This window comes from Eriocheir sinensis, chromosome 32, assembly GCF_024679095.1.
Source record: "Eriocheir sinensis breed Jianghai 21 chromosome 32, ASM2467909v1, whole genome shotgun sequence".
Classification (NCBI taxonomy): Eukaryota; Metazoa; Arthropoda; class Malacostraca; order Decapoda; family Varunidae; genus Eriocheir; species Eriocheir sinensis.
Window position 1 is genome coordinate 9,132,846 of NC_066540.1, and position 19,857 is coordinate 9,152,702.

The 19,857-nt window shown below is 39.8% G+C and overlaps 1 protein-coding gene across 4 annotated transcripts; it reads right to left on the minus strand.

Moving 5' to 3' along the window:
- Nucleotides 1-5,293: 5,293 nt before the first annotated feature.
- On the minus strand, nucleotides 5,294-18,521 carry LOC127006114 (cytoplasmic tRNA 2-thiolation protein 2-A-like). Of its 4 annotated transcripts, none has more exons than XM_050875626.1 (8): nucleotides 18,229-18,521; nucleotides 16,187-16,292; nucleotides 12,558-12,632; nucleotides 12,054-12,253; nucleotides 11,753-11,883; nucleotides 10,448-10,696; nucleotides 5,975-6,103; nucleotides 5,294-5,726 (listed from the first exon to the last, which is right to left on the minus strand). In XM_050875626.1, exons 2-8 carry the CDS (start codon nucleotides 16,252-16,254, stop codon nucleotides 5,562-5,564), a joined length of 1,017 nt encoding a protein of 338 aa, XP_050731583.1. In that variant the 5' UTR covers nucleotides 16,255-16,292; nucleotides 18,229-18,521; the 3' UTR covers nucleotides 5,294-5,561. The 4 variants fall into 4 exon arrangements, with proteins under 4 accessions (XP_050731583.1, XP_050731581.1, XP_050731582.1 ...); XM_050875624.1 differs by having other exon boundaries at nucleotides 5,331-5,726; nucleotides 11,753-11,901; nucleotides 16,187-16,274; nucleotides 18,229-18,500; XM_050875625.1 differs by having other exon boundaries at nucleotides 5,332-5,726; nucleotides 11,753-11,901; nucleotides 16,187-16,259; nucleotides 18,229-18,500.
- Nucleotides 18,522-19,857: the final 1,336 nt, after the last annotated feature.

The window sequence follows — 19,857 nt, forward strand, 5'->3', positions numbered from 1 at the left end:
TGTGTCAGGGGATAGTAGCGTCAATAGCGTGAGCTACAGAACCAGCACGCCTGCACCGTCAGCCTCCAGAACCCCTACGCCGCTGGCGACGTCAGACATTTCCTTGTCTGACGTGGAGCTGGACCCCTTCCAGTGTAATGCCAGAATTTAATTAAGAATGGGAAAATGTAAATTAGGGAGGAATAAGCCGTTACCGCATAGAACATTCCAGACTCGCGCTTGAGAGGCCCACATTTGAAGGTAAATATATATTTCTCTCTCTCTCTCTCTCTCTCTCTCTCTCTCTCTCTCTCTCTCTCTCTCTCTCTCTCTCTCTCTCTCTCTCTCTCTCTCTCTCTCTCTCTCTCTCTCTCTATATATATATATATATATATATATATATATATATATATATATATATGAAGCTTGATGTATTATTGCCTTGTACTATTTTGTTTTATTTTTGAGGTGCGGACTAGTTTTTTCAGGCGCGCTTTAATAGTTTTGCGTACAGTAGCGGAGGTCCGGTAGCGGACCGAGCGAAATTTTTTTAGGCGCGGAAGTACAGGTGCGGACTACCTGCGTCCGAAGTGCGGAGGAGCGGTAGCGGACTACCCCAAATCCAGTAACGCGCCCAGCTCTGATTTGTATACATGTAATTATTCATCCTACAATAAATAAGTAAATGTGTATATGTGTGTGTGTGTGTGTGTGTGTGTGTGTGTGTGTGTGTGTGTGTGTGTGTGTGTGTCTGTGTGTGTGTGTATATATATATATATATATATATATATATATATATATATATATATATATATATATATATATATATATATATATATATATATATATATATATAAATGGGCTGTTGCCGATGAGATGTCGACCATATTCTGTTTTGCCCATAAGGTTAATTGTTCCAATTATGTGAATTCAATTCCACAACCTGAAATGTTGACCGAATTCTCACAAAATTAGAGGGAGTACTGTATTTATAATTCCCAAGTATATATGGATATTTCAAGAGTTCGGTCACTCCAATCAGTGATTCAAATTGTTTCCTTCTTAATTACAATACACTTCAAATTTCTGCAGTTACAAAACCCTATAAATGATTGGACATGCCTCTAAAGACTCTTTTCCTATTTAACAGAGAGAACTGAATCATATCCCTAATATGCTACACACGACTGTTTTCAATCTTTATGCCTATGCCAACAATTTTGGTTCTTACCTCCTTTTTCACTCCATTTGTGTAGATGTAAACAGCCAAAAGTACAGTACATAATCTATCTGAATTTTAGTCTGGATTATGACTGCCCCTGTGACACCCCACTTACCTTTAAACATGTTATTCAACACTAAAGAGAATTTGTCAGAGGGACTGATATATGTACAAACAGACAGACATACAGACAGACAGACATGAACAGATGAAAAAAGTATATTAAGCTCATTGGATAAATACACTGTACAAATAAATAGACATAGACAGATATATGTATATGAAACAATTTTAAAATAATAACATAACAACTTATAAAAACCTGAGAATTTCAGTAGCTACTTAAAATTATATGAAGTTTTGGAAAAAAAAAGTTGAAAGTGTTTAGGGTTTCCTTGTAGCTATGTTGTCTTAATACTAAAATGCAAAAGATTGTCATTAAATCTAAATGCATAAACTATGCCTGAAAGGCAATTTGAAACTCCAGAGCAAAACAATATAATTTAATTCACTTAATATATATATAAAATAAATACATGATTCACCAATAATCTATTACAAAATTAGATAATACTAAAACCACCATATATAGATATATATATATATATATATATATATATATATATATATATATATATATATATATATATATATATATATATATATATATATATATATATATATAGAATATGTGCTTTTGAATCTCTATTTCACAGCACACTGGACTGAAAACTGATACACCACTCATTCTGCTTAAAACTGAATTTTGAATTGATACTTTCAGAAAGTTAATCAATGACAATTATCAACTGAATTGACTAAAGTCGTACCTTACCATGTTTTACCATTTCCAGGTGTTTGCAGGTAGCATACACATTTGATGTTCACTATAGCAGAAAGTCCTGGATCTGTTCCCTCATTACCCTGCGCTGCTCCTGCTCAACCACCTCTGTCTGTACCCAGGCAGGCAGCACATCTGTGTGTTTCTGAAGGTAACAATGACATGAATGTAACTGAGTGCAGGACAACACATTATACCTTTTTTCCTTTCTTAAATGATACTTGATCATCTTCTTTCATGCAATTCAGTTAAACTTTTGCTGTTGCCTTAGACATTTCAAAACCTTTCAAAAGTCTGCCATATGTATTTGGTACCCTACGACTTTTAGCATCCTCCCTGTACCTTCATTTTAAGTCCCTCTTTTGGTCAAACTGTTACACTAATTATTTACAGAATACAAGGCAAACAAAGGGCAAAACTAAATGAAGAAATATACCCACAACACTAACCCACATAAAAATAGACTGAGGAAGACACAATGATCTACTCAGTTTTGGATGTCTTGATACTCCCTGCTAAACATACAGTATTCATAGAAAAATGAAGGGTGCCACAGACTTACACTGACTCTTACATTGACTAGTCTGCCTTTTCAACATATGTATTTTAACAGATGACCTTCCCCAAGGTAATTAAAAACTTAGTCATATTTAGAAGTATAATAGTGAGTAGAGCTGGTGTGTTGAGCATCAAGATCAAATAAGTATGGATGAAATTATTTGACCACATACTGGAAAAAAAGATAAAAAAAACATCAAAAATTAAAGATAGAAAGAAGTAAATATTAGGTAGAAAGTTGAGGTTTTAAGTTATGAAAGATGCAGGGGTTGAAGAGAATGGTGGCAGGGTCAGGCAGCTGAACAAACTTTTTAACTATACATACTGGAAAGTAATTGATGATGAAACCTACTGCCCTAACCTATACAGAATGAGCAACCTTGATAGAGAGGGGAATGTGGGACCTATAGAGGTATAAGTCTCCAGAGTATACCCAGAAAGGTATATGGAAAAGTCATAATAAAGAGGGTGCAAAGATTTACAGAAGAGAAAATCAGTGAAGAACAAGGAGGCTTCAGGAAAGGAAGGGGATGTGTGGATCAGATATTTGCCTTCAGGATGGTAGTAGAAAAAATAATAGCAAAAGGAAAGAAACTATACACTGCCTTCATGGATTTGGAAAAAGCTTATGACAGAGTCGATTGGATTGCATTGTGGGATGTTTTAAAGATTTATGGTGTGGGAGGAAAACTGCTTAGTGCAATAAAGTCTTTCTATGAGGATGCATCTGCATGTATCAAAATTAGTGGAGAAACAAGTGAACATTTAGAGATAAAAGTGGGTTTAAGGCAGGGATGTGTCATGTCACCATGGTTGTTCAATATTTATATGGATGGTGTTATTAGAGAAATGACGGGCAAAGTTGGGGAAGTTGGAGTAAAAATGTTCGCCGAGGGAAAGAAGTGGGTACTGAATTTGATACTGTTTGCTGATGACACAGTGCTCATTGCAGAAAATGAAAGCGACTTACAAAATTTGGTCAGTGTTTTTGATAGTATCTGTAAAAGGAGAAAGCTGAAAGTAAATGTCAACAAAAGTAAAGTGATGGTTTGTGAGCGAAGTAGAAGAGAGGTTTTAGATTTTGTATGCCCATATGGAGTGGGAATTGAATGTGAAAAAGAATGCAAAATAATTTTGAATGGTGAAGAAATGGAGGAGGTCAATGAGTTTAAGTACCTAGGATCAGTTATGTGTAAACATGGTGGTACGGAGGGAGAGATAAGAGAAAAAGCATTGCAAGGAAGAAGGGTGGTGGGGTCTCTGGGACGAATCATGAATGGCAAAAGTGTGAACATGGAGGTAAAGAGGGATTTGAGGAATACAATAATAGTACCAACCCTGACATATGCAAGTGAAACGTGGGCCTGGAATGAAAGTCAGAGGTCTAGAGTGCAGGCAGTGGAAATTAGTTATTTGAGGAGTGCTTGTGGTGTGAGTAGAATGGATGGAATGAGTAATGAAAGTGTGTATGAGTGTTTTGGAATGTGTCACGGGGGTGAAGGGAAGAAGTGTGGAGTGGTGGAAGAAGTGAAGCGACAGACTTTAAGGTGGTTTGGCCACATGGAGCGAATGGAGGAGAGTAAGATGACCAGAAGGGTGTATGTGAGTGAGATAAGAGGGAGGGAATACTAGAGGACGACCTCCAGTGAAATGGAGGGATAGGGTACAGGAGTACATTAGGGAGAGGGGGAAAAAGATCTTTGAGAAACTTTGAGCAGGCAAGGAGGGAGTGTCTGGATAGAGAAAGTTGGAAACTTCTGCCGTGGCCATCCCCTGGTGGGAGCTCCTCGGAGCAGGCGTCGATAAAATGATGATGATGATGATACTATTTTATTATGGATGTTTGAAGAGCACAGCAGATGTTATACTCACCAGGTCCCTCACAGTGACACGGCAGCCATAGCAAAGGTAGAGTTCCAGTGTCTGGGCTGATCTCAAATCTTGGTCCTTCAAGTTACTTTTAACAGTCTTGTCACAACCTCCCCCAGCTCCTGCACACCAACAAGCCCCACCACCAGGATCAGAAGATATTTCTCCATTTGTAATTTCTTTACAAGCTTCCTGAACAGACATGTCATCTTTCACTTCATCTTCATTGTCATGTGAAGTTTTTAGAGGCTTTTACTTGAATATTTCTGAGATATGATGGTGGCGTGAGCAGAAGCCTCTCCTTTATCTGTATCTAACTTTGATGCACACAGTGCACAGAAGTCATCATCTTCATGTAAATAGCCGTTGTTAGAATGGCGTTTATTACCCTGAACCTTGACTGCCACTAATTTATCTCCAGTGAAAAATAGTAGGGATAGTTGCAGGAAATTCTTTTGCAAGCCTTGAACAAATTCTTCTGTACAGGCTGTGATGTTGAGCCCTGTATTGGAGATTAAAAATTATATGATATGATATATATATATATATATATATATATATATATATATATATATATATATATATATATATATATATATATATATATATATATATATATATATATATATATATATATATATATATATATATATATATATATATATATATATATATATATATATATATATATATATATATATATATATATATATATATATATATATATATATATATATATATATATATATATATATATATATATATATATATATATATATATATATATATATATATATATATATATATATACACACACACACACACACACACACACACTATGCAATTATGTCAAAACACATTTCTTTCAAATCATTTATCAAAATATCTTGTTTAAAATTGAATTTGCCAATAATCATTTAACTTAATATTTTATTCATTTTAAAAATGCCAATAATTTTAAGTTCACTGTTAAATTAGTTTCCTGGATTTGTAATTACTATATGCTCATTTCCTCTCTTTTTCTACTTGTAAATAAAAGTTTATATAGTTTCCTCTTGACACAATTATCATACAAACACTTGCACCTCTGTACTAAAGGTGCAGAGCATGAATAAGGACCCCAAATGCCTTGAGCCCTGGGGTACTATCCTTTGGCTTGATGCTGAAGAGTCCGCCTTGATTCTCGAGGGCCCAGGTTTGACTCCCAGGCAAGTTGTTTAAAGACATTTGTCCTGCATAGCTCCATATCTCACATGCCTTGAAAAATAGCAGTCCCCACTATGACATCTCTCTCCTTATTGTCAAATTCCAAGAAATTCTTTACCTTTACTATTATATTGCACAATCAGTTTTCTACCAAAATCTTTTTTTATTCTCTTCTTTACAAGACTAGTGACTCCTCTCTTATGCAACATTGTCATTCTTATCTCCTCCTTCACTGTCTTCATCATTATTTTGTACTTTTGCTTTATTAACTCATTGACGCTTAAGTTATCTGTACTTACCTTCGTCCGAAAAGCTGGTAGCCTTGGTACAGTTATGTCCTGAAGGCGTAAATAATGTAAAACTTCATCTTGAAGAATCTCTCTCATTGGTCGGTAGACCTCTATGTTCTGAGAGACTGCCTTGAAGTGCTGAAAAGAAAAGAAAATTATTGGTGACTACATTTATTCTCAATGAAAGGGAAATATATAACTGCTGGTTTCTATTTATACCAGTGGCTAGCTCCTGAAGCTGCACGTCAAAGGCTCATTTTTGTTTCTCTACCAAATCCTTGCCCTTCATCAATCATCCCTCCTCTCTTTCTGATATTCCAACACAGAGTCCTACTATTTACTATAGAATTTTTTCCTTAATTAACATACTACATTTACATTAATATTCTAAACCTATCTGTCATCTCTCCCACCCCTTCCTCTTGGTGTGTCCAAATCAACTCAGTGCTATATATGTAAAAGTAAAGTTGAGGGCATTTTCTAAGCTGCCTATGGTCTTGATGTTCATCTCTCTTATTGGCCCTTGAGCCTACTACCCCAGTTCACAACGCATGTGGGACATCCAGGTCAACACAGTTTACCTTTCCTAGCTTTCTCTGGGTACTAATCTACTGACCAGCCAAAAAGGGAGGATGAACAACTAGGTGAGTTGTGCAGTAACAGACCTGGGGAGGGGCTCAGACTCAGGCCCAGTTTTGTATCTAGGCATCCTAACCATTACACCAGGGAGGCACAGGTGCTATATATGACCATTGCATATCTCCTTCAGTCACTTCTAACATATACCTCAAATCTTCTCATATTTTCATAGTCAACACCATCCATTTTGTTCACATTACACACAGATAAGTATTAATAAGATAATTTCTCTGAACTACTTAGATCATTCACCTCTGACACTCATTCTATTTTATCTCACAGTCCCAGAGACAAAGACACCATTATACTTAACCCTTACAGTGTCGATTAGATTATTCATGAAGAAAGGGGTCATGTCATGTTGCTTATTTTTTAATTGGTTTTATTTGTCAAAAAAAAAAAAAAAATAAATAAAAATAAATAAAAAAAAAATTCATTGGTGAATATATTGATTTCAAGTGATTACTCAAAATGTTACTCTCTTGTGATTGTTATCTGCATATTTTCTCCTGTCTCTGACCTTAAGGTATCACATACATAAAACAAAAATTTATTTGTATATTTGTAAATGACTTTTTACGCTTCAAACATGAGACTTTGCGAAATGCCAAGGAGTGCATTGGAGAGCACCCAAGATCTAGGAATGCCTTTGTCTCGGTGGAGATGCTGGAGAATATTGAGGAGAGTCGCGCTGCCAGACTTGCTGGGAATCAGGGCCAATACAGTGCTGTCACATAAGACTAGAGCTCTTCTGAGGAGAGACAAGGAGAGGTATGCCAGGGGACTTGTTGAGGAGGTCGAGGGCCATTTAAATGCAAATGACTTCCAACCTGCTAACCGAGCTCTGAAGAAGCTCTGTTCCAAGTCTCCCCCTCAGGTGAGCACCATCCAAACATCTGATGACTGCCTCATGTCAGACATGGATGGGCAGAGGGCTCTTTGGGCTGAGTACTTTGAGCAGTTGTAATGGCAGACCCTCGAAGTAGGCAGCTTCCAGTTGCTGGGTTGCATGTGACCGATGCAGACCCACCCATCAACAAAAGCCCGCCCTCTCTGGCTGAGGTCAGTGAGGCTGTGGCAAAGATGAGGGGTGGAAAGGCACTTGGCACCTGTAACATCAGTACAGAGTTCCTCAAAGCTGGAGGTGAGGCCATGATCCATGAGTTGCATGTGGTCTTGACTGCCATATGGCAGTCCGCTACCATTCCTCCTGACTGGAAGAGGGGGCTGGTCGTCCCTATCTGGAAAGGGAAAGGGGACCGACAGTACTGCAACAACTACCGTGGTATTACACAGCTCAGTGTGCCAGGCAAGGTGCTTGCCCACCAATTGCTGATGCAAATTCGTAGCCAGCTGCTGAAGCTGCAGAGACCTGAACAGTCTGGGTTCACGCCTGGTAAGTCAACAACTGACAGTATCCTAGCGCTTCGCGTACTGGTGGAGCGCCGACGTGAATTTTGCTTGCAACTTAGATGCTCGCACCCTATGTCGATCTCAAGAAGGCATTTGACTCAGTACATCGCGAGGAACTCTGGGATCTTCTGCAACTCCGTGGGATTCCTGCAAGGACTACTGGTTTGCTGACTGGCTTGTATTCTGGGACTGAGAGTGCTGTGAAGTGTTGGGGGGGGGGGCTTGTCAAGCTCCTTTCCGGTGAGTGTGGAAGTGAGGCAGGGCTGTGTCCGTGCCCCATTGCTTTTCAACATTTGTGTGGACTGGCTACTAGGCAGAGTTGTGGACCAGAGTCATTACAGAGCATCCATTGGCAATACCAGGGTTGCTGACCTTGTCTTTGCCGATGAGGCAGTAATCTTGGTGGAGTTGCTGGAGGTTTTGGTGATGGCTCTCGACGCACTGCACGAGAAGGTGAAGCCCTTGGGACTTCAGATCTCCTGGGCCAAGACCAAGGTACAGGTGTTTGGAGGGTTGCTAGATGAAACAGCACAGTCTGTTCGTGCATGTGGCGGGGACATCGAGATCTCAGAAAGTTTCACATATCTTGGTAGTGTAGTTCATAACAACGGTGAGTCTCGCCAGGAAGTCTTACGGCAGATTGGCTTGGCGCATGGTGTTATGGAGTCACTCAGCACAAGTATATGGCGTTGTCGATACCTGTGCAGAAGGACAAAGATCTGGATCTTCAAGTCCCTCGTGCTCCCTGTCTTACTCTATTGCTGTGAAGCATGGACACTAAATGGGGACTTGGAGAGGTGGATTCATGCCTTTGATAATAAATGTCTATGCAGAATCATGGGATATCGCTGGAATGACTTTGTGTCAAACCGGCGATTACTCTGAGACTGATTCGACATACATTACCTGCATAGTCCATCAACGCCAACTCCGGCTATATGGGCACTTGGCACGTTACCCTGAAGCTTCTCCTGCTCATTATGTTGTCTCTGTAAGAGACAATCCTAAGTGGAGGAGGCCAAGGAGATGCCCACAGAGTTTGTGGCTTGAGCAAGTTGATAGATCCTGCAGGGAGGTACTTAGGATGGGAAGGGGGCCTGCATGGAGACTCGCCCAGAGGGAACCCCAGACTTGGCGTCGTAGGGTGGGTGAGGCGATGCGCCCCCTGATGTATGCCCCTATTGATTGATTAAATACACTTACTCCATGTATATAGTTAAGATGATGAATATATATCTTTTTACACAACAAATACTTATACATATAAGGAAAAAACATAAAATAAAATGCTTGGATATTCAGTCAGCAACAGTGGACAGGGCAAGGAGCAGTTTACATCACCACAAAGCTGAAATAAATATATGCAGTCTCCAATCATCAGGTTTCATTTCCAATTATTTTGAAGTCTAATATCTATATTTGTTTGCTTCACTGACTCTATTTTCAAGTAGTAGAACCATATATGTAGATAGAGGAAAAAAACAGACCAAGCTGTACCAAGAAAATGGAGGAAATAGCAGTCTGTATTCTAATGCCATTAAGGGGGCTCTAAACACTTGACAAAAAAATATTAATAAAAAAAGTGTTTGGTCTTTCGACTTGAAACTTTCAGGATTTATTTAAACCAGCAATACCTACGGCCCTCACAGGGGTGAAGGGAAGAAGTGTGGAGTGGTGGAAGAAGCGAAGCGACAGACTTTAGTGGTTTGGCCACATGGAGCGAATGGAGGAGAGTAAGATGATCAGAAGGGAGTATGTGAGTGAGATAGAGGGAGGGAATGCTAGAGGACGACCTCCAGTGAAATGGAGGGATGGGGAGCAAGAGTATGTTAGGGAGAGGGAGGAAAGATCTTTGAGAAACTCTGAGCAGGCAAGGAGGGAGTGTCTGGATAGAGAAAGTTGGAAACTCTTCTGCTGTGGCCATTCCCTGGTGGGAGCTCGTAGGAGCAGGCGTTGATGAAATGATGATGATGAATGATGACTAACCCTTACGCCGTCGGATGCCAACGTCGGCGTCGCCAGAGTGAAGGGGTTAATTGAATGCTCATAAGTTTGTCATAAGTTTGAAGCAACTGGCTTAAGCAGAGCCATGAAATTGATTCTCTTGCAGACTCCTTATGTTCTTATGTTCTTATTATGAAAAGTCACCAATTTTCAGGAGAACGTCAGTACACTGCCGTAAGGGGAGAACCAATTTCACAGTACACCCCCGCCCTTTAAGGGTTAACAGAAATTTTGGGAACCTGTACATCATCAGTCTTGCTTAATCGTACATATTTCTGAGCATTTTAAGCACTGAATATTTTTTTCCAAAATTGTTGTCTTAAACTTTAGGGTGCACGATATATGCCAGAGTGCATTATACGCCGCAAATTACGGTAAGTAATCTCAATATATGAATATTTATGTGTAAAATTAAAATCAACTTACCACTCTCTTAGGAAGCTGAGAGCCTCTTCCCAGAGCCACCTGTGACAAGATGCGGATGGACAGTGTTGTGGAATTGTCACCCAAGAAGACCTTTCTGAAACCCAGAGACTGAGAACATTGCCTCAGTACTGTCTGAAGCAGTTGATCATGTAGGTCTTGTTGGGCAGAAGCACTTTTACATGAGGCAAATAGTTCATGAATTTTTGTCTTGAGATTCTCATCAACTGCATACTTCATTTCCTTGTATTCCTGAAAAGAAAAGAAAAATACTATACCACAATACATTAAAACATATACAAATGCAACTTATCCAAAGAAAATGACAGCATCAGCATCCGTGACCTTTCTCCCAGTAAAGGCAACACTGCATATGCACAGAAACTAAAAGCAGTATATGTATAAATTTAATAAATGTAAATCTATTCATTGCAGACAACTAGACATACCATTTATCAACAAGTGGCACATAATTTATATATTTACCGAAACATACTTTACACATTCCTTAGCAAGTATAGAGAATGAATTATTATGGAATGTTACTTGATATTATAGACAAAAGTTAAATGATACAATGCCTTAAGCACATATATGTGTATATAAATGTTTGTGTATGTATGTATGCATGAATGTTATTAATAAATATATAGATAGAAAGATAGATAGATAAATATAGATAGATAAATAAATAGATGGATATACATAGGCGGCGGATGAATGGTCATAGTGCAGGCATGGTGTTTAGGACACAGGTTTGAGTCCCACCTGCCGCTGCAAATAAGCTGGCAATTTTTCAGTCATTGCCAAATGGTCTAAGACTACCACATACTGTCATGAAGACCATCTATCAACCCAGACTAAATTCTTTTAAATGATGAGCAATGATGAGCTCCGAGGGGCAGCATGAGCCAAGCAAAGATGGCACCACTATAAACACTTGCCTGCACCATAACAGGCTGGGGCTGACCATCAGGTCCCATCAAGGAAGCCTACCAGCACCATGAGAAAAACGTGAAAAATATGTATATATCTTTTTTTGGGGGTGGGGCAGGTTTCACACACAAAACGTGAATAATCGAAGTGTAATTCTTAACACCCATCCAATAGTTGGAAAATATAATTATGCTTGACCTACCTTGGAATTGTGATTAATAACATGAGAGATAAATCATACATGCCCCAAAAAATATTTTGGTATCAATATAAAGAGTTAGTAATTGAGTACAAATGTCTTCTCAAGTAATACAGTATCATAAACTTCTAAACAATCACTCAGCATTGTGCTATATGGGAAGTCTGCCCCACCTGTGGCACAAGGAGAGGAGGCTGAGGCTGCAGTGCCATGACTTGCTCCAGTGCTGCCACATAGCAGGGGAACCCCAGGGAGGCCACCTGCCTAAGAACCCTTTGGGTATGGTCACTGCTCCCATCTGTTGCTGTACACAGGACACTCTCTGTACTCAGATGTGAAAGGAAAATTTATAAATAAAAATGTTTCCATTACAAATATATTCAAAGAGCAGGAATAGGGAAGCATAGTATTCAGCAAAACTTTTGATTACATGTGCACATATACATGTGTAAAAACAATAAAACAATGATATACCATCTATATAAAGAAAAGCAGGATTAAAGCGCAACTTCTTGTGCGAGTTTTCTTGGAGTCCTTCATGAATGAGGTGCAGCAGGGCAGTCGAGGAGGTGCCCCCAGAGAGGCCCACCAACACACGGTCCCCAGGATGGATCTGCTTGGACTTGCCAATAGTTGAACGAAACTTGTGTGTGAAATATGCCAGGAAACAGTTCCTAGAAGACAACAAACAAGTACAGAAATTATCTACAATATACTGATGTAGTATAATGTGTAAAAACATATGAACTATCAGTTCAACAGAACATAAGCAGTAAAAAACATATGAACCTTCAGTTCTGCAAAACATGAACACTGCTTTTCCCAAGTATTAGCATTACTATCATTACAAATACAAATTTAAGAAAATGAACTGAGACATTTAAGGAAATAGGCAAAATTAGAACTACATAACATGCAAGAATAATCTGTGATATGAATTATAATAACTACTTAACTTTCCAGAACTGAAGGCCTTACCTGCAGTATGCATCTTTCACTCTTAAGACAACTTCTGCCACAGCCCCCTCACACTTACGGCACAATACACCTCCCCTGAAATAAACCAATAGGTATATTTCTTATCCTAGATTTAATAAAGGGGGCCCATGAAATGCTAAACATGCATATACTCACTAAGGTATCGAGAAACTATCATAGAAATTACACATAACTTAATTGGCATTACAATTAATCACAATTTTTTTTTATCCATTGGTTGGTTACCCAGTGAATCATCAGTTTAACTCAGTAATCTGGAAGGATACTAATGATGTAAAAATGAATATTTATAAAGTTACTTTGCTCATGAATCATACTTTTCCACATCACTGAGCACCAACAAATAAACAGCTTTCCTGATAGATTCACCTAAATGCTGATTTTGTGTTTTTGACAAGAATATAGTGAGTTTACAAGGGTCTGAAAACATACTTCCAAGAAATTTTATCTACTTGTGCCAGCATAGATTACAACACCCTTTTAAGTACTACAGAAGGAGTGAAATATCCATGTGTCTACATATATTTCACTTAAAAATAAAAATATAAGATGAAATACAAGATGGCCAAATTATCAACAAAGATGAATACTGCATGAATAAATATATGCAAATGGAAAGAGGAGGATTATTCTGATGGGTAATGTAAATGCAAGGGTACAAACATAATAGGCTGGAAGTGTGATTAGAGTGAGGTGTAGTTGGAGGAAACAAAAACTGAGTGTGCCATAGATATTGTGCAGAAAGCTGCTCATGGCAAACTGCTTTTTTTAAAGAAAAAAAAAAAAGCAAACAAAAAACTAGTGGAGTAGCAAGGGAGTGGAAGGAAGTGTATATGACAATGGATGGTAGGATGAAGAAGAATGTCAAAAATGCAAAAGTTGTGGGCAGGGAATCTTCCAAGTCATGATGTGAAATCTGAGCAGGTAAACATTGTTAATATACATCAAAATACCTTATATAATTATACTCGTGTAAACTTCTTTATAAACATCCTTTTAATGCCAAGTTTAGGGGATTGGCATGAATACTTCTTTTCTAAGGGGATAAATTTATTCCTCATTTGAACATATCACAGTTTAGGAGGTGTTGAGTTTAACATGACTGATTCTTATACAGTCAAACCTCAGTTTACGAGTGCATTAGTTTACGAGTGTTTTGATTTATGAGCAAAAAAATCCCACAAAAAATGCCTTAGTTTACGAGCCGTGATTTGGTATACGAGCATCCTGTTTGCTTCATTTTTTTTTAAATTTTAATTTGTCACCATCCCCCGGGTGGGGACACAGGCTATATGGAGGCCATCAGGGTCAAGCGCGCATGTCCCTTTGAGGAAGGACCACAAATCCTTGCCGGGTGACGGCTTATGAAGGGGAGGGGAGGATGCTGATAGACCGACTCTATTGGCTTACATCAGCCTAACCGACCAAGTCAGTCTTTCGATGAGGACTGGCGTGTCTCTTTGTACAGTCGAAGATGTGAGCGTGGGTTCCCTTTGTTCGCTGCAAGATGAGTGCCCAAAGCACCAAACAATGGGAATAGTCCCAGTTAGGACTGCCATCTTGATCTAAAATAAATAAGGAATGCAACATCCCATTCTCTAATACAGAATGAATCCATATTTTAAGGAACGGATGGCAACCCTAAAATTTCTCTGGCCTGCCATGACTGATAGCCGCTGCCCACTGCTGGTGAAGGCAGGAGGAAAGGGGGAAAGACATCACGACATGTCCTTTACACGTACTCCAGGATGACCCATGACAAACAATTTTATGGACTGGGTTTGTGGTTCACCAAAAAAGGCGCTCACCACAGTTTCAAAATACTGAATTTTATCTGCTTAACCATTCAGACAGGGAAATATGGAACAAATGGCGTTCCGTATTTTAAGGAAAGGATGGCAAGTTTGCAACCCTGAGGCTCATTAGGTCACTCATCAAGGACAACACACATTAATTTAGTCACAGTTATGGTATCTACAGTTCATCAGGATTATTTCAGTAGCTCCTTAGCGTCATTGCATGTGACGGAGCTTCTTAAAATGTCCTTTTTCTCTACAAAATATTGACAAATGGCATCGTTTCACTTTTTTGATTCTACCAATGACGATAATATTTTCATATCGGGAAGTTCTTACTTATCCTACAGTGATCCTTTAAAATGGTCTGTGGTGCAACAGTAACACAACAGTAACCTCATGAATTCTAGTTCCATCCCCACTTGGCAGGGTTACCCATGCTCAGGATTATGGTCATCACCATGGGCCTATGGAGGTGCAGCCAGCAAGACAGTGGCTATACCCAGCCCCGCCATGGCTTGCGCAGGACCCCCGATTCTTGCCAAGAATTGAGGGGAATTCTTTAAAATCTAATGCGCCAGAACAAGAAACACAAGAACTTCACAAGATTTGGGGTTAATTCTTGCTCGGTCTAGGGTAATTCTTGACTGCCAGATGATGGCTCTGGTCTCAGTCCACGTTGTAATCTCGTAGAAATAGCATCCATGTGCTCGCGTCATGTTTTCAGCACTACAGTGTGTTTTCAGCACTGCAGTGTGAGTTCTTTGTGCTTCAACAATGTCCCCCAGAAAGATGGTTAAAAGGGATGGTGCTGCAAAGAAGAAAACAGGAACAACGGTGGATAATATGCTCGCAACAGGAACTGGGGGCAAGCCTTGGCGGCTTGTATGCCCTCCTGGACGTAACTGACTCCTGTTCACCCTCCGTTTCAGACGATACGTCAAGTTAGCTTCACATTGGTAGTTGAATGTAGTTCCGGTGCCTCGAGAATAGGGAAACTGTGGCTGCTAAACCCCGGGGCAAAGCCTACACCTCAAGCGTAGTTAGTGGTTGCGGGAGTCTCCGTAACACCCGTAACACACTGATTTGTGTTTCATATTATTCATCACTGCTATTTATTAGTAAAATTACTTTAATTCTGTAAAAAATAATATGTAAAATGATTTTTATATAAATATATTTTTTGAGATATGGGTCGCATTAATGGGATTTACATTAATTTCAATGGGGAAATTCCTTTTGGTTTACAAGTGTTTTGGTGTGCAAGCAAGGTTCCGGAACAAATTAAACTTGTAAACCGAGGCTTGACTGTATGTGTATATGCAACTAGAACATTTAGTTTAAGAACTTAAGAACCTAAAAATTTCATTTGCTATGAATCATAAATTAAACTTCAAAAAGTATGTATATTATTATTATTCTATTTATTTATTTTTTTTTTTTTTTAACATTTTGGCCTATGGTGCCAGTAGGGTTTCTTGGTGGGCCTGATGGTCAGCCCCGGCCCATTGTGACGCAAGCAAGTGTTTATAGTGGCGCCATCTTCCTTGGATCATGCTGCCCCTGGAGCTCATCTTTGAGCCTCTCTTTAGAGAGAAAATCTAAAGTCTGAGTTGATAGGTGGTCTTCAGGACATGTGGGTAGTCTTAGACCCCTCAGCAGTGAGTGAAAAATCCCAGCTGTGGAAGCCGGCAGGACCTGAACCAAGTCCTCCTGGATGCCACTCCGGCACACTAACCACTCAGCCATCACCTCCCAAAATAATATTAAAATAATAGTCATTTTCCTCTAAGGTCAAGAAAGAACACTCACCTGCTAATGTCTAAGACTTCTGTGGCTTGTGTCATTTCAATCACTTCATCTGGATCAACACTGCACATCTTGGCTGTTTCAGAAGAGACTGATACTTCCTTGCACTCTAAAAATGTCAGATATACATTGTAACATAACCAGATGAATATCCTAATTTTAAATCGAAAAACAGCCATGTGAGTGTCTGCATGTCTAAATAATCTCTTATTCTCAAAAGAAGTTGTACAAGTTAAGAAATTCTTTCCTTGGTATACATTGCTCAGAGACCAACACTCTAGATTGAGGTGAAAATTGACAAGAATTTAGAAATGGTATAGAATGCAAACTGAAGAAATATAGATTAATAATGAGAAAAGGTTGTCTGAAAAAGCATGAGTCTATATTTTCAGCATGATTATTCAACAAAACATTCAAAGGGGAATTATGCCTGAAAACAAATGTATGTATATGCCTTTTCATTACCATCGCTAACCACCCTAAAACAGGTGGCGGTATTTGTCCGCCACTTTTGCTAATGTAGTTTAAAATTTGTGATTATTGAGAGAGAGAGAGAGAGAGAGACACTCGCTCGCTTGCATAGAACACGGGTGTGAAGGGCAGAGCGAGGTGGAGTGTGCCACGGGGAACCGTAGTACTCCTGATATATGTACCCCCTAGAAGAAGTTTTTTTTACTGGTTTGCGCAGAAAAAAAACTGTCCACTAAAAAAGTAGTAAGATTTTGCCCATGACAACATAATTTGTGTGTTGATAATAATATGCCTACTCCTGCTACGTTTTTACCCTTTTTTTATGAAACGTCCGAATTCACCCGAGTCCGAATTCACCTCAGTTGACGGTATATATTGCTGGAATGACTTTGGAGGCTTACTTGATTACACAGTTCAGCCTGTTCATGCACATTTGTAGAAAAGATATATGAAGAGCTAGTGATGTTTCATAAGGTAGGTAATGAAATACTGGCACGGTACTAAAACGAATCTTAACCATTCTTACTTAAGATTTAAATAAAAAGTTTAAAGATACAGCCAGGGTGTCCAATAAGCACTACTGGAAAAGCATGTTGAATCAAACAACTCTGCAATACTGACTGCCTCAATTAACCTCAAAAGGTCGACTTGTACACCCCACTCAACACTCAAAAAAAAAAAAAAAAAAAAAACAAAAAGTAAAGATTCGTATTAGGTCCGTGCCAGTATCTCATAATCTACTTCATGAAACATCAGTATCTCTTCATATATCTTTTCTACAAACCTTCAACAGTCATGGAAACGCTTTGAAAATCCAATTCAAGGACTTTTTTTTTACTCTTGAAAATAGGGGATAATGTTTACGAAAGCGAGTTGCCTCCTCTGCTGGCCGCGGCGACGCTGCAGCCACCACAGCTGCAAAATAGCTCGCAGAGGGCTTAGGGCCGGGGAGCATATTTAAACTACTCCAACCGAACATTACGACCTACTAACGGGGGGGCTGCGCCCCCCTCGACCCCCCCCTCATGTATATGTGACTTATTTCAGCGAGGAGGTACTTCTCGCAACACCCGCTGCAGCATCGCCGCGGCCACCAGAGGAGGCGACGCGCTTTCGTAAACATTATCCCCTATTTTCAAGAGTAAAAAAAAAGTCCTTGAATTGGATTTTCAAAGCGTTTCCATGACTGTTGAAGGTTTGTAGAAAAGATACATGAAGAGATACTGATGTTTCATAAGGTAGGTAATGAGATACTGGCACGGACCTAAAACGAATCTTAACAAAAAAAACAACTCAAACATCGGAGTGCCATGGGTGTTTTAATAGACAAGTATTAGAAATAGTGGGGAGTAATTATTTTCATAATTGGGTGTAATTCTACATATTTACCAGACCTTCGCGTCGTTTCCTTCCCTTGTCCATCACTTCTCAAGAATGACCTAAGCCACAATTTTACCCTCATCTCAACCTTCTTTCTCTCCCTTTTTGCTTCCTTTCCCTTCCCAGACACGGGGCGGTTCACGGTAGTGCATGACATGTGCTCCTCCGACTTTTCTCCTACTTCAAATATTTACCAGTGACAACAAGTGTGGTGAGGAGAACCAACGATGCCTTGGAAAGTTGTAGCCTTCCTTTCCCTCAGTGTTTAGAGGGCTGAGAGGCTCCTCGTGTCCGTCTGCTGGGCCTCACGTGGAGCTCACCCGCTGTTGTAGGAGTCAGTTCACAGCTGCAAAATAGCTCGCAGCGAGGGAGGTTCAACTTGCTTACTTCTATATTTCACTCCCCGCTATCCTTTACTTGTCCTGTTTTGGCTCCAATACATGGCACAAACGTCATAGAAATACTTTTAATCGAGAGAAGGCCTTATAGCAAATGAATAGGGCAGATTTAGCTACCCCCATGTTGATCACTCAGTTCTTGCTTGTTTGGTCTGTTGGTGTGTTGCCTTGTGGGCACTATCAACGATCACGGCATTATTATAGTGTTTGCCCATACTCACCTCTCGCAACCAAAATTGGCTAGGGGGCCATTGAGACTGCGAGGAATGCGGTGGTAAACATCAAAGCGACTTATTTCTACGAGAAGGTATTTCTCGCACCGCCGTCACCAGCCCCAGTGTTGACGTTCGTGAGAATCCGCATCCTCAGGGTCCCTTGCTGGGTGTCAAAAAGAGTCAAATCTCAAATTCTTACAGAAATGAATTGATGCAGCATAGAGAACAAACAGAATTCTAGGCTTCATTAATAGTAACTTCTCATTCAAGAATAATGATGTAATGCTTCCTCGATCTGTACATTTGGATTTTTTAATTTTTTTTTTGGTATTTCGTTTGGGATATACCCCAAGGGAGGAAGGCGGTGCATGCCGCGTAACCACCCAGATGGCTGGTGGAGAGATGCACCCGTGGTCCCGTGGTATAGAGTCTCCACTACTCTTATACTATCCTTGGTCTCCACCTTGCGCTCCGGCAGGATGCTAGAGCGTCTGGGTTCGAGACCTGCCCGGTGCCAAGAGAGTAAAAAGGTGGGCTCTTTCCGACACCCTCCTCGCGTGAAGGGGGAAAAGATGGACTGAGAATTCCAGCGTCAGCCCCGTTGTTGGGCCTCCTCCTTGAAAGAAATGGGCATCTCTGTACCAGCCGTCAGGGTGGTTGCGCGGCATGCACCGCCTTCCTCCCTTGGGGTATATCCCAAACGAAATACCAAAAAAAAAAAATAAATAAATAAATAAATAAAATGGAATATGTGCATGGTATGGTTTTGGTCTCTCCACCATGTGAAGGACATTGCTAAAAATCTAGGTTTTTAACACAGGGCAACAAAGATGATCTTATGCAACAAACCTTAGGATGAAAGGTTCTCATCTCTTATCCGTACAGTATGTACTTACGCGTCAGCGCCGATGGTTGCAGGAAATACTAGCGACGCGTATACACCCAAGGGCGGATCCAGCCTTGAGTTTTGGGGGGGGCCAACTGTTCATCGACGACGGACTGTACACATGGAATTAAGTCACATCGGATTGCATTGTGCTTTTCAGGCCGAAGAGGCCTTCCTTCTCAGCGCTTAATTCCGATTCGCTTGTGCATTGAGGCCATAGAATTGGATTTTGTTTTATGTAGTAGAGCGATGCAGTATCGACTATCGAGTTCTACATGATATGTATATGATTGAGGGAGGCTGACAGTATCTGTAACGAATTTC